The sequence below is a fragment of the Pteropus medius genome, unplaced genomic scaffold (assembly GCF_902729225.1).
Source record: "Pteropus medius unplaced genomic scaffold, Ma_sr-lr_union100, whole genome shotgun sequence".
NCBI classification, from domain to species: Eukaryota; Metazoa; Chordata; class Mammalia; order Chiroptera; family Pteropodidae; genus Pteropus; species Pteropus medius.
This window is the reverse complement of record NW_024342473.1, coordinates 7,453,955-7,468,890: the sequence shown is the minus strand read 5'-3', so window position 1 is coordinate 7,468,890 and position 14,936 is coordinate 7,453,955. Positions and strand designations below refer to the sequence as shown.

Below are 14,936 nucleotides of genomic sequence, written 5' to 3'. Positions count from 1 at the left end.
ATCTTCAAAGGAGAAAAGTCTATAGTGATGTCCAGGTTATTTGAAAAAAAGACTAAGTGGGAAGCTTCTGAATGATAAAGATGGTTCTTTTTTCCACCCTTTCTAATGCCTTCACAAGAATACTGGGTTATGCACATAAAAATACTTGGTAAAATGAAAGAGCTGAATGAATGAATGAATATAAGCATAACCTGTCTGTAGTGAGCTTATATATTCAAAAGGACTGATCTGACAGATCCCATTATGAATTTGGAATTGTGAAAATGGTAATAAGTGCCTTCAATGTCATCTTAAAGTGTAGTAAGAAATTAAATTTCCTGCTATGCTTATTTGATTTGATAAATTTTGTAATTGCTATTTTAGTGACTCATGCTTAACATGTTTTAGTATTATCAAAATCACTTATACAATTCAAGACCTACTTATTGACTATTTACTGCATTAAGCCCTATAAGAGTATAAAGATAAGGGCAAAGGACTCTACCCAGAAGATGCTAAACACATAGAAAGGAAGCTAAGTCATCTATATATAATTAATACAAGGCAGAATGTTGTAAGATGTATAGAGGACCTAAGGCTAATGACAATCAATGAAGATAGTTGAGTTAGGGCACTGGGCTCTAAAAATTAAAACTATTACAAATTATTGGTGGCCAATAGCTTCTGTTACTATAGAATATCTACTACATATTACATATGTAACATTTGTCACATGCCATGGCAGATATTTCTGATAGCCTTCCTCCTTAATCTAATTATATTATCTAATTGTATCGTTGACTAATGAGTAAGGACCCACCGCTAACAGTTACATCAGCCGTACGTGCCAAGCAGTTTCAAGCCCTTCGGGTGTATTATCTCATTTAATATCCACAACAGCCCTATAAGGTAGATACAATTATCCCTATTTTACAGATGAAGAAACCAAGGCACAGGTCTTATAATTTTTCAAGGCCAAGAGGCAAAAATCAAAATATGTAAACAAGGACCTAAGAGACAAAAACGAGTATTCCATAGAGTGAGTGAGCGGTTCCCACTTGCTAGAACTGCTTCACGGAGTGCTTTCCACTTCTCCCTAACGCACCCAGAGGGAACAACCTATTTCCTTTCCTTTCCCGCCCGGGATTATAATCCATAATTTAACTGCTGATTCTCATGCGGATCCTCTCAAACATTCCCACTCCAGAGGGTAGGCAGCTATTTAAATCACAGGCATTTGTGGGAAAATGAGACCGAATCAGATCCCTGGGCGAACAAAGCTCAGATAGGATCACGAAATTAAACCTTTCGGGCTGGGTATCCGTTTCTGGATCATCTCCAGGGGATGGAAGCAGCACCAGCTCACCCTGCAGGCGCTACCTGTACAGTATCCTCTCCTCCCAGTCCCCAGGCAGCTTGGGTTTTGCCATCTGCTGGTTTACCTTTCACCTACCGGCGCTGCCTGCACAATCTCCGTGCTCCGACCACCAGGCCTCATGCACCTCGCTCTCCGCAAATCCAAACCCACCCGGGTGCGTGTCGGCCCCTGCAGAGGCAGCCCGTCCCGCTCCCTCCCCCGGCCGGCTACTCACGGTTCCAGTACACCGGGTAGCATTCTCCTTGGGTCACATCCACCTCGTAGAGGCCGCCCCGCACACACACCCGCTCGATGTTCACCAGCTCCTCCATCTCGGGCTCGTGCCTTCCCGTGCGCGGGCAGAAGCCGCAGACGCGGTCCTCGTCGTCGTCTCCCCCTGAGCTGGAGGCCGGGCCGCACACATGGTCGCCGCCCGGGTCCTCGGCCTGGGGTCGACCGCCCGTGGCCTGCAGCAGGGTCCGGAAGGCGAGCTCGATGCGGAGCGAGTCGTAGCCGATGAAGGGCTTCCAGGTCTTCTTGTCCTCCTTGTAGAACCAGCGCACCTCCTCCGGGCCCAGCTCCGTCACCACCTCGTAGCGGTGCCGGGAGGCCGCGCCGGCCGGCCGGGTGCGCTTCCTCTCCCCGGGACCCCCTCCCGCTGCCCCGCCGCCCCCCGAATTCGACGGCACCAGTGGCGGCTGCTGCGGCGGGTGCAGGGACGAGGAGCTGCCACCGCCGCCGCTCTCGCCCTCGCTGTAGTAGCGCAGCGAGGAGCCTGACTCGGCTGAGCTGAAGTCATAGTTCTCGTCACTGAGGCAGGGGTCCAGCACCAAGTGGTGACCGTGGTCGTCTGTGCCAGGCGCCAAGTGCAGCGCCGGCTCCCCGCGGAAAAGGGCCAGGGGCACCTCGCCGTCGCCCGGGTCCCTGCCCGGCAGGTGGTCGAAGCAGCAGACGCTGCCACCGAACGCCGGCTCCGCATCCGAGCTCAGCTCCCAGGCGGCGGCGCCGCTGCCCCGGCCGTTATGCTCAGGGCTCCGCGGGGACTCGTGGCCCGGGAAATTCATGGTGTGGAGACGCTGCCGGCTGCCCGGCCCGGAGCGGAGCCGTGGCCCCCAGCGCTTCCGCTACACATTCAACGCCGCCGCCCTCTCCACCCGGAGTTTTTAATCTTTCAAATCCCGGCCGGAGCTACGGCGGCAACCGCGGTAGCTCCGCCCCCCCATCCCCCGCCCCCGAGGCCGACGGCAGCCGCCGCGGCGTTCCGCGGTCCGTCCCATTGTCACGCTGCCCAACGTAGGAGGCGCTTGGCCCGGGCCCGCCCCACCCGCCGCGCGCACCGCCCCGGAAGCCGGGTCTCCTGGGCGCCGCAGGCGAATCATCCCTATCGCTCGTCTCGCAGCTGGTGCGAGGTCAGCTCAGGGCACTTGGTCACTCGTCGGATTTGTCAATTCTTTTTCGCCTCTGTCTTCTTTTCCCTGCACATCTGCCTCGGCCCTCGCCCTTCTGGAAGTCAGAGCCCAGATGTGGAGAGGCTTTACAACAGTCATCCTTGCAATCTGGGTCATCGCCTCAAGGGTTTAATTAATTAAGATACAAGTCGATAGAGTCCCTAGTAGTTGGATTCTACTGACCTTAGTTTTGTGACCTTAGGCCTGCCTATGGCCTCAGCTGGACCTTCCAATCACCTGGTTCTGCTCCTACTAGAATTGGCCCACAGGAAGACAGTCCGCCTCATACCTTCTGATTCTTGTGGTTGGCATCACCATTCCTACTCAAATTCAAGTCTAAACCTCCCTTCACATGCAAGTGTATATTATTGCTTATCTTTTAGTGCTTATTTCCTGTTTTCTCAACCTGATTGCAAGGTCCTTGATTGAGACCAAGTCTATATGCCTCAACCTCTCCCCCATAGTGGGTACACAGTGTTGATTATAATGATGGCAAATCCAGCGAGTTGTGATAGAAAGATTATTAGATTGAAAGCCAGAAAACAACTAGGCTCTAGACTTTTGCTAACTAAACACAAGCAAGTCACTTATCTCTTTGATGTTTTGGTTTCCTCATCTGTAAAATAGTCATTATTGGACCAGATGATCTTTAAAGTCTCTTCTAGCAATGGGAGTCTGTGACCTTTAAGGTTTCTGCCTGTTCTTTACGTATCTCTGATTCTGTAGCTCATTTTCTGGGATCAGGTTGAATGCTGAGGTTAGCCTGCTTGGTTTTTTCATATTACAAGAAAAGTTTTATAACTCCATCACTCTGTGTTGAGAGTCCAGAGAAAAACATTCTCCAAACTCAGTGTTTGCAATTCAAGATCAGACAGTATTCAAGTATTCACTGTTTCCACCCCACCCCACTTGTAGAATCAGATTTGTAGGACAGTTTTTATTGCTTCTGGAATGTAACCTGTCAGAAATTAAGTCATTATTAAGCAGTACTGTCTCAAGCTTGTACAGGATCTGTGAATGAATTTGAAAAAAAAAAATGGCTTTGCTTCCTAAGGGCAGTTACAGAGCCAGTGTTCATGGACTGGATTTCTGCCCCAGTTTGTGCTCTTGGCTGGATTATCTTGGCTAGATAAGCAATGAACAACCTGCCCAACTGGACACTGCAGCCCTGACTCAAAGCATCAGAGATCTTGTTTCCATTTAGATTGCTTTTTGGGTATATGCTAATCAAATTCTTCTCCAGTATTTCTATTGACAATGTGCAGAATATGAAATTGGGTATGAGCTTTCATCTGTTTACTACTGATGAAAGCATTCATTCTATAGTGTTCTGATGGTCACAAATATGGTGGGAATCTCTGTGCTAGTTTCTGATACAAAAGAGCATGGGAGAGATTTCATTCCTCCTTTAAGCACCTTAAAGCCTAGTTGAAGGGGGGTACAGAAAACTAAACAGATACATTATAGTACAGTGTGAAGAGTACTATGAGGTTGATTTAAAATAAGAAATATTACAATATTTAAAATATTTCTATCCCTTTACAGTTCTCAATGGAACCTAACCTACCTGTACTGCTATCTGGTCAGATTATTTTAGCCGAATTTTAACTATGACAATTTCTGATATTTAAATGTTGTGCTTATTATGTTATCTTGAAAAAGTTATCCTCTTGTGGCCCATTGTGTAAGGCCACACTCTTTTATTAGCATGATCATTTTTGAAGAAGATATTGATCCTCAAATATGATTTTTTAAAAAAGAACAATAATAAACAAACCACAATGCAGTTGGAGGTGAGGACCCCAGATTCTCTCTGGACCTGGCTATCTTGGTCTAGACCTTTGGTGAGGAGAGATGTTAATCAGTGTTTGTGGGAGGTGAGATTGCTTCTGCCCCTTGGAAATGAGCTGGGGCTAGAAGGACAGATCCAAGTAGCCAGCCCCATGCTGACAGTGAGTAAAAGATATTTGAATGTATAATATATAATTTCACTTAACTGTATGTGTTTATTTCCTTGTTATTCCTTAGCCATATCAAGGCAAAGGCCCCAAAGCCTCTCTCTTCAACTATTTTTTCTGCTTTAAAAAGTCATCCTTTATCTGATTCTTCCTGCTGCTACTCTCTTACTCTTGCTTTCTAGAGCATCTTTCAGGTCATATAATTCTGACATGAGGGAGAAGGATTCCTCTGTTCCAGTCCCCACCTGTTGAAACAGGTGTCAGGTGGCTCCTCACCACTCTATATCATTAGTGCATGCAATTGACACAGCAATATATGAACTTCCATGGTTGTATGTAAAGTGTTCTATTGTATTTTACTAATTACCCAAGACCAAGCCTCTTTCATTTAAACCAAATAAGTATGATTGATTCAGACTTCTGGCATCTGTGGACCTATGCTGTTGCAATAACCAGGTGAATGTGGAACCAAACCTGAATGGTTGGTGCCGGACAATAAAAGAGGCAAAGCCAGATGGTTTGTACTGTAGAAGACTATATAGCAGCTCATTTGCACATCCTGCCATCCTCCTTTCCCCTGCTGGCATATGGCAGGGGCTATCCAGCAAGCAACAGCCATCTTCTCCTCCCCACTTCTCCAAAGTTACATGATGCAATTTTGTGCAACCTTTCTCTTTTTTTCTCCCATAAAGATTGTCCTTGTTCATTTTAACCGCTTTTCTGCCTGCATAAAAATATTAGAGGTAGCCTAATGCCATGTAATTTATTCTGAGCCAGTAACCCACACCTGCATTTGAAATGGCTTTGATTAAATATATGATGGAATATTTAGAATGAAGAAAGAAAGCAGTTATATAGCCATACCATCATCTGTTGTATCTCTTGTTTGATAAGCCACCCACTACATTTTAAATTTTATTTTACTTTTTATTTTTAGTATTATGATTTATCTAGTTTCTTAAAATTAGAGTGTCTTAGTCTGTTTGGCCTGTTAAAACAAAATACCATAAACTGAATGGCTTCTAAACAACAAATATTTATTTTTCACAGTTCTGGCCTAAGAAATTAAAGATTATTGTGCCAGTAGATTTGGTGTCTGATGAGAGCTTCCTGGTCATATTTTCATTGGGTCTTCACGTGTCAGAAAGAGCTAGGGAGCTCTGTGAGGTCTTTTGTATGAGGGCCCTCATGAACCAATCACCTTCCAAAGTTCCCAACTCGTAATACCATCACCGTGGGGATTAGGATTTCAACATGTGAATTTTTTTGCGGGGGGACACAAACATTCGTACCAGAGAGTGTCTTCTTTGGTGCATAGACTAAATGGGAAGATGACCTAGACAGAAGTAGGGAACATTCATTGATATGTATTAGATGTCTACTAAGTTTCAGGTACTATACTAAGACTTACAGTGAAGCATTCACAGTCTAGAGGTTTCTTTAAATAAATCCCATAATGCCAACTTTTTATTCTTATGAGGAATATAATGTAATGCCAGAATGACCACAAGAGCCATTCTTTCACTAAACACAGATCAACAGAGGAAGCCAAATTACAACCAAATGGTAGCGAGGCAAGCAGAAATACAATAGGAGTATGTAATGAATAAAGTCATTTATGTTTCTGTTTATTCATTCAACAAATATTTATTGTCCAGTGCTATTTTGATAATGGTTCGTTTTTATTTTTATGTTTAAATGAAATCATACTTAAAATGTAGAGTTATCAAATGCATTTACTTTAAGATTTGTAAGAGGTCTGCTCATAAAACTGTACATACCAAAATCCCATAATTTTTAAAATATTCCTTCTAGAAATAAAGGTCAATGGTGTTGAAGATATATATTCAAATGGAAGAAAATATAAATCAATACAATATTGATGCATACTCTATGGAGGCAGCCACAAAATCTTCATCAGCTTATTTATAACAAAGAGAAGATTTGGCTATATTCCTGACCTTTCATTGTAAAAAAGTGAGTTAGATGGTAGCACAGGCTGCTGTGAAGTCCACATTATGCATCTATCGTAGATGCATTTGATGACTTTTATGCTCCAGGATTTTTTCTTGTCTTATCTCAGAGATAAACTGAAAGTACATCTTTATTCGCAAAATATATAGTATATAACTAATATAGGCCTTCACCAAAAAGTAATTGATAATCATAGTATTGTGCTGAGAAAGACTTAGTAGCATCTTGTATATGTATAGTTTATTCTGATTTTCATATAACATTTGAAAAGGAAAGAAAAAAATGCTATGTTTCAATAGGGATTTTCACTAGTTCATCTCTGGGTAATTTGCTGAGTTTTTAAAGGACTGAATGGCAGAATCGATTTGCTGTTTTTGCAACTGCTGCTTAAGAAAGCATGTTTATCCGTAAGTCAGCATTTCGAATGTAAGATTTCAGCTTGAACAATATATGATTCTGGACTCACAAGTTCAGAAACCCCTTCCGCAGGATCTCCCACTGGCTTTTTGAGCCATACTAGATAGCCATTATGGTTGTATCATTAATAAATTAAACTAAGATAGAAGGAAAACAAAGTTCTTCAGAAATTTAGTCTTCTTTAAGACTAAAGCTATATTTTAAATATAAGAAATAACAATGGCCTTGCATTTTTAACTTATTTTCTTCTTAAGTTCAAATTCAAGCTAATTCTTTCTTCTTAACTTCAGATTCAAACTAATTCTTAATCACCGAGACCTAACAAACAGCCCTTCATCTGATTATTTACATTACTTAACTTCTCAAGTTAGAAATGATAAACCTTGATTACTCACACTGTTCTTCTAGGTTAGAAACTGTAATCCACAAATGCTCTTCAGATAATTTTTAATGAAGACATTAGAAACAGTGTATTCATTTCCTAGGGCGGCCATAACAAATTTCCACAAACTGTGTGGTTGAAAACAACAGACATTTACTCTCTCTCAGTTTGAATGCTAGAAGTCCCAAATCAAGGTATTGTCAGGGTTGGTGTCTTCCGAGGCTCTGAGGAAGAAACTGTTTCATGCCCTTCTCCTAGCTTTTGATGGTTGCCGACAGTCCTTGGTATTCACATTCTTCGGTTATAGCTGCATGACTCCAATCTCTGCCTCCATCATCACATGGCCTTCTTCCTTCTTTGTCTTCCTCTGTGTGTCCTCTCCTCTTCTTACAAAAGACACTAGCTTTTGGGCCCGCTCTAATCCGATGTGACTTCATCTTAATTAATTACATCTGCAAAGACTCTATTTCCAAAAAAAGGTCACATGTTAAGGTTCCAGGTGGCCAAGAATTTTGAGAGGACACTATTCAATACACAATAGATAGTGAATGTGAATATGCAAGCACAAGTGTTTAAACAACCTTTTAAACATATGAACGATTACTAGATTAATTTTTACTTGGAGCACTTTTGCATATTTAAATGAAAATGAAAATCATAAATACAGACGCAAGAGTTCAACCTTCTGAATACAGAAAAGGTATTGCACAAAGGAGATTTTGTAATATGTTTACTACAGTAAAGTCAGTGATTCATTACCAAACAAATACTATTTGACAGAGGTAGCTTAGGAAAAGGTGCCTTTTGACTCATTCAACTATTTCCATTCATCTATCCATCCAATTATCTATTCATTCCCTCAGCTTCAAAAAGAATTTAAGGCGATTTTGAGAAATACATTCAAAATAATGAATGTAAGTGAGAAAATTGGAGAAAGGGGACAAGTGAGATTAAAAAAATAAGAAGTCGGGGAATAAAACATACTAGGTAAAGTTCCATATATTAGCAAAATAGAGATGGGCCACCACTTGGCTCGGAGTTTTCTACTAGATTAGTTATGTGATCCATAGTCTTAATTAGATTAAACAATTGGTTATTGAAATTCTTTCTATGTAAACAAGGAAATAAAGCATTATTCAGCAAAGGGAATTACTTATTTTCATCTTTAGAATTCTACATGATAAATATATTATTGTAATACTTTTCTATCAATATTCTCTGAGATTTCTCAGATAAGTCGTAGATTTTCTACAAAACATTTTTGGGGGGAGGGGCAATGAGAGAATCCTTCTTAAACCTTAACTGACATACAGTACTAGAAAATATAACTCAAACTGTATTATCCTTGTTTTGAAAACAAAATGATAGTAACAAACAAAACCAAAAACCAAAAACAAAACTATCTTGATGCTGGATTGAAAGTAGAATGGTTAAATAATCTACTGTACATCTATGACTATAGAACACTATGCAAAGAGCAGTTAAAAAGAATGTACTGGCACAGAAAGATCTCTACATTATTAAGTGAAAATAGCAAGTTACAGAAAAATGACCTGTGGTTTGATCTTATTTTTACATTAAAATGCAAACAAACTCACACTCCATATGTGTATATGTTTGTAGATATTCACCTACATATATAAATCATTGATAGAACTTTGAAAGAAAAAGCTACAAGTTACCCACATAGTTACTTCTGGATGGTGGGGAGGAAATGAAGTCAGACCTTAAATTCTATATTATTTGAACTTCATAGGATTAGGATACATTTGTATGTTATTTGTATAATTAAAAAAAAAAACTTTTAAAACAAGCGAGATAAAATGGAGAATAATATTGGTTAGTATTGACTACTCCCACCAGTGTTAGAGGTTTCTCTTCTCTGCATCAATCTAGTTGATTAGCATTTTTAAAATAAACTCACTGTCCACAGATGTCATAGAAACCACACATAGGTTGCAGACAGATCTAGGTTCAATTCTTAGTCATGTCAACGACCATGTGAGCTTTGAACCTCAGAATCATCATCAGTTACATGAGAATAATGACAATGCTCGCCTCACTTTGTGCAGTAAGGATTATTTAAGACAAAATGAAATAATGTATATGAACGCTCTTATGGGGCCTCCCGCTATTGTTACCCGCCATAGCTGGCAGCAAACTCACTACACAACAGAAGACCTCCCTATGTTTCAAAAAGTTTCCTTTTTTTTTTTTTTCTGTCCTTGCTAGCCCTGTGATTCCTCAACCACTTAACCTTTTTCTTCTCGGAACTGTTGGCTAATCCACACAGTGATCAAGGAAAGAGATTCAACCTCTGTCATTAAAGGGCCTGTAATACTCATAACCTCTTCTCCAGAGCTGTTCACAAATCCATTTTGGCTTTGCTACCTTAGTGCAACTCTTTGGAGAGGTCATAGGCCTGAATTTTAGGTAACATGGTGTCCTTGTTGCAACTCTGCCCTCTCCCCTACCTAATACTGCTGGCCTTCTTTTTTTATTTTATTTTATTTTTATGCGGGGCAACCCTTGGTTGACCTCACAGATTGCAAGGACCTTGTCAGCTTACAATTTCTTATTTTTATTTTTTACACCTACAGCACCTCGTCTTCCTAGGTGGTCTCCCATCATATTACTAACCAGGCTCGATCCTGCTTAGCTTCCGAGATCAGATGGGGTCGGGCTTCTTCAGGGTAGCATGGCCTAGATCAAGCCTTCTTAATATGAGTTACACAGTGTGGGGGGTTAAGAGCTAAAATTGAGCACACTCTCCAATGTGCTTTGAAATCTTTCAAGGAGTCCAGGGATCCACAAGATTTTTTAGCATCTACAAACTTCTGATTTGAAGGCTTAGTAGTCTGAGTCAGAGGTGAAAACGTGGAAGTCATTATTATAATTCTCAGGGAGGAAAAAGACGCAAATAGAATTTTCTATCTTTTTAAAAAATTTTATTTTGTTATTATTAGTTTCAAGTATACAGTATATTGGTTAGACATTTATATAGTTTATGAGATAATCCCCCTGATTAGTCTCTCTTCCCTCTGGCTCTACACCCAGCCATTACATTACTGCTGACTGCATTCTCTATCCCATGCTCTCCATCTCTGTCACCATCTATCAACTACTAATTTGTACAATAGAATTTTATTTTCAGTGGCATCTTTCAGCTTCTTTAAATAATAGTTAGGCAATATTTTCCTACCAGTAAAATGAAGGACAATTGAAATAACCTCTCTCTCTCTCTCAAGGAGTATTAGTTATTAAGGGAAACTGACAAAAGATCAACTCAAATAAATAAATATATATCAAATGTCTATTAAGTGTAAACCAAGAACTGTATGAGAGACAGAAATTATAGTCCAGTAGGAAAGATAGACAATTAAACATATAGTTGTTTGGTTAAAAGGAGTCATGAGAAGAGCTTGGAAGTTTGCTGTCGCAGCACTTAATGTGGATGCCCCACTCATCTGTGAGGGCAAGTATGGGGATGTTCAGTCCCAGAAACTTTCCCAGAAAAAGAGATGCCTAAAGCAGAACCTGAAAGATGAATAAAAGGTAGCTGTAAAAAGGATAGAGGTGGGGTGCAAAAGAATATTCCAGGTAGAAAGAATCAAGAAAGATTCAAAGAACTAGCAGATAGTGGAGCAGGAGAGATGAACAAATACAGATTATTAGAAAAGCTAAACAATATAAAATAATAATCATATAGATACTGTAGACATCTAATGTATTTTAAAAAATGAAAAGTTATTTTATGAGTACTTCTTTGAGATGATCACATCACATTGTATTTAAATAATGGGCTTAAGTCCCTAGCAATGATCAGAGACATGACCTTCCTTAAATCGACCCGACTGTAAGCACTGTGATAGCTGCATAATCTAGTTCTGAGCCTTGCACATAATTGCCACTCAATCTGTATTACTTAACTAGGGCAAATCCAGGTACTTATTTCATTTGTGATCTGTATTGACCCTATCATTATTTTCGCCTGGTCCCACCAGGGGCTCATCTCTGTAAGTCATTGTTGGGCTTTTGATGGGGAGGGCAGTGCAAAGCTCAACCTGCTTTAAAATATTTGCTCGGTAGGTCTGCCATGGTGGGTTCTTCCCTCCTACCTGGTCTGACATACACCCACATCTTGAAGCACTTTCTTGAGTTATATAATAAAAGGTAGGAGCATTGTTCTTATATGTGTATCCTTAAAATGTGTGCAATTGGTATGGTCAGGTCTTTCGCTAAGTATAAATGAGGTCATATTAAAGTTTTACTGCCCAAATTATAACTTGGGCCTCCACTGACTTGATTGCTAGTCAAATATTTCCCAAATATTTTCTGTTGTACCCCCAAAAGATGACTTATATCAACTCGCAATCTGTTCTCTGCACTACAATAATTATTCTGGTCTACCGTGTTTCTTTTCTCCTGCTCTGGCAACACTGTGTCTGCCCATGGCATCTAAGTAGCTTGAAAGAAGCTTGCTGTTGCCTTGCTAATGGTGCTGTCATTTCCCAATATTGGTCGTGGCCTTGCCTAGGTGCTGTGCTCTTAATCTCCCTAAGTCTCCACCATCCAGGTATCAGAACAGTGCTAGGCTGAGTTGGAAGGAAAGGAAATCAGTTCTCTTCCCAGCTCTGAGCCACACCTTTTGCCTTGAACCTGGAGCACTGCTACTTTGCCTAGAGTCGCAAACTTTCCCCTTTAAACTCTCCCTTCAATTTTCAGTCCCTACGGTCAACTCTTAGCTCCACTTCCCCATCTATATATCCTCTTCCCTTTCCAACGTAAAATTTCAAAAAGCTTCAAGGACAAAGCTTAGAGTTAACCAGCACAGAACATTATGTGATCATATCGAAACATCTAGCATTTGTTGTCAAGTTAATACATTAACAAGATCAAGCATTCTAATAGTTGTTCCCAAAAACAGAGACTAGTCTCCTCCAAAGGTGAAGAAGAAAGTCTCTACTTCTGAGTACAAAAGAAACTGCAATTCTTAAATGACATCTTCCTCACTCACATTCACCCAGATTTCAAAAATCTTAAAGCCCAGGCCTAGTTAGGACATCTGAGCCCAAAGGAAGCTGTGCCATCTGTAAGGAAAAAGATAGCACTTTTCTATTAGCCCAATAGATTCCCAATAGTTTGTTAGATTGGTAAGGGCACAAAGGCACAAAACTCTTAAGACCAGTCAATGTCAATGTATGAAGTAGCTGGGACTAGAAAACTCTGTGTAGTCCTATATGAATCTGGTAGAAAACACGAAGGGCAGAGGGTAAGAGGGAAAGCTTACAAAATGAAATTCTAGATGTGAATTGTGTGGAAGACAAACTCAGGCCTGATGAATTAAACTGTAAATGTTTTGACTTCCTAAATCATCAATAAGTTAATATCATTAACAAATTCTGAAAAAATTGTCATAAATATGACTGACATAGATTACAAATCTTTATAAAGAATTCCTAGTCATAGATTGGAAAAATTAATAAGCCCCCATCAGAAAATTGGGCAGAGTTATGAATAGAAAATTAGCTAAAGAGGAAATGAAAACTTAAAAAATGGTTAAAATAATAAGATAAAAGGTTCATCTGGCACATGAACAAAATAAAACTATATAAATATATACATAGTAAAACAATAATTACATGCCACTTTGTGCCAAGTAAACTTTGTGCCAGGTCACTGAGGACCTGCTATACCATGGTCATGAGGCCAGAATTTATTCTGTAATAGGAAGACATCGACAGATTTTTGAGCAGTAGAGTAACATAATCTCAGCTCTCTCTCTTTTTTAAAAAGGAAGATTAATTAATCAATGGGGTATAGGATGAATTAAAGAAGATGAGATTGCTTGCCACAATTATAAAAATGAGGAAACAGTTCCAGAAATGGTCTGTGTAGGCATGTTGTTGGAGATCTAGCTTTGGAAAAACCCATGAGAAAGGACTGAATTATGCATTGACTTCTTCCATCCATTATTCTGTCTCTCAGCAGACCTTGTTGCCTGATAAGTGATGCTAATGTATCATAAGACTGTATAAATTGATATCATAAAAGAACAGCTCTGAACTCATTTTTCAAATTAAACAGAGGTGTCCTTTTAAAGAATTTTGTCTTTCCACAAAAGTTAAGAGGCAAAAGCATAAAAATTAGGGGATTTCCATTTTCAGAAACTGCTTTTTCTTTCTTCTTTCTTTTTTTTTTTAACATCCATGACCCACAAGAAACAATTTTCTCAGCCTTCTTAAAACAGTTGTGCCATTCATTTTTAAGGGGCATGCTTCATTGCAAAGATAGTCTACTGTTATGAGGCTTTCTTGAATTTGGCTTTTCTCCAAGGACAAAGAGTTTTCTGATACATATTTTTAAAAAAGTATTGCAATCTTCTTAGAAGACGCTGTTCCCTAAATGAACATAAATATTGTTTCTTTCTTTCAAAGAAATAGCTAAACAGCAATTCTGCTTAATTGACAATAACATTGAGCAAAACTCCATTTTTCCTGCTTATATTTCTTCTGTTTACTTCCTCTATTTTAACTATGTTCCCCACTAAGAATCTGTGATGTAATGATGGCTTACCCTTTCCCCAACTGAGGCCTGCTGTCGCCCAGACTATCAGCTGTGCTCAAAGGACTATAGAATTAATTACTTTTTAAAAAATTATTTATTACTGTTGTGTGAAAGTATTTTTCAGAACTTTTTCAGGCAGAGCTCTAAGTATGGAAAAACAGAATTTTGGGCTATAGTAACTTTCTTTTTCTTTTTGTAGGTGGATACAGCAGGCCTTGCTGATCCCAGCTGTCCTTAGCAGTGTCTTTCATAGGAATGAAAAGAAAAAAGTTGGTACTATTGACAGATATCAGAGAAAGCACATGTGTTTCAAGATGTATAGTGAATAGCAGCATGTGGGAATGAAGGAGTGGCAGAAGTGTGAAAAAGGAAATTAGAAAAACTGGATTGTAGACTCAGGTTAGCCACTAACTAGACATGTGATCCCTGGAAACCTTTTTACCCTCACAGAGTCTGACTTTTCCAATTTGTAACATGAAAAAATTGAGCCAAGGTCATTTCTTTTACGGCTGTTATTCATACTCCCGAATTCAGCATCTATGACTACATTCCTATCAGATATTTGATGATCTATCAAGGGGTCACTATTGTGTCTCCTTTGCCCCAATCTCAAGCCCTCTTCAGGCCTGCTAGCCCTCTCTCAGCTGTATATTGAGCATTGTTCAACTTGAGTACCACAGTGGCATATGAAAAACTCTGTGAGGATGTCTCAGGCCCTGGGGGCCAGGGGAGACATTGTGTAACCATCTCTACTCTCTCACACTAGGCTGAGTATATAGAGATGACAGTCCTAGCAGGCTCCCTTAGCTCTCCCTTGGGAAAGTGAATGAACAAGGTCTTACCTGTGGGTACCA

General features: G+C 40.0%; 1 protein-coding gene across 4 annotated transcripts in view; it reads right to left on the bottom strand.

The window, feature by feature from the left end:
• Positions 1-2,592, bottom strand: part of DDHD1 (DDHD domain containing 1) — a 70,976-nt gene extending 68,384 nt beyond the window's left edge. For 2 of the 4 annotated variants that reach the window (XM_039865100.1, XM_039865101.1), the window contains exon 1: positions 1,572-2,546. In XM_039865100.1, coding sequence (XP_039721034.1) covers positions 1,572-2,400 — 829 coding nt within the window. In that variant the 5' untranslated portion in view covers positions 2,401-2,546. Of the gene's footprint in view, positions 1-1,571 lie in introns of all 4 variants that reach the window. The other 2 variants (XM_039865102.1, XM_039865099.1) reach the window with 2 other exon arrangements.
• Positions 2,593-14,936: the final 12,344 nt, after the last annotated feature.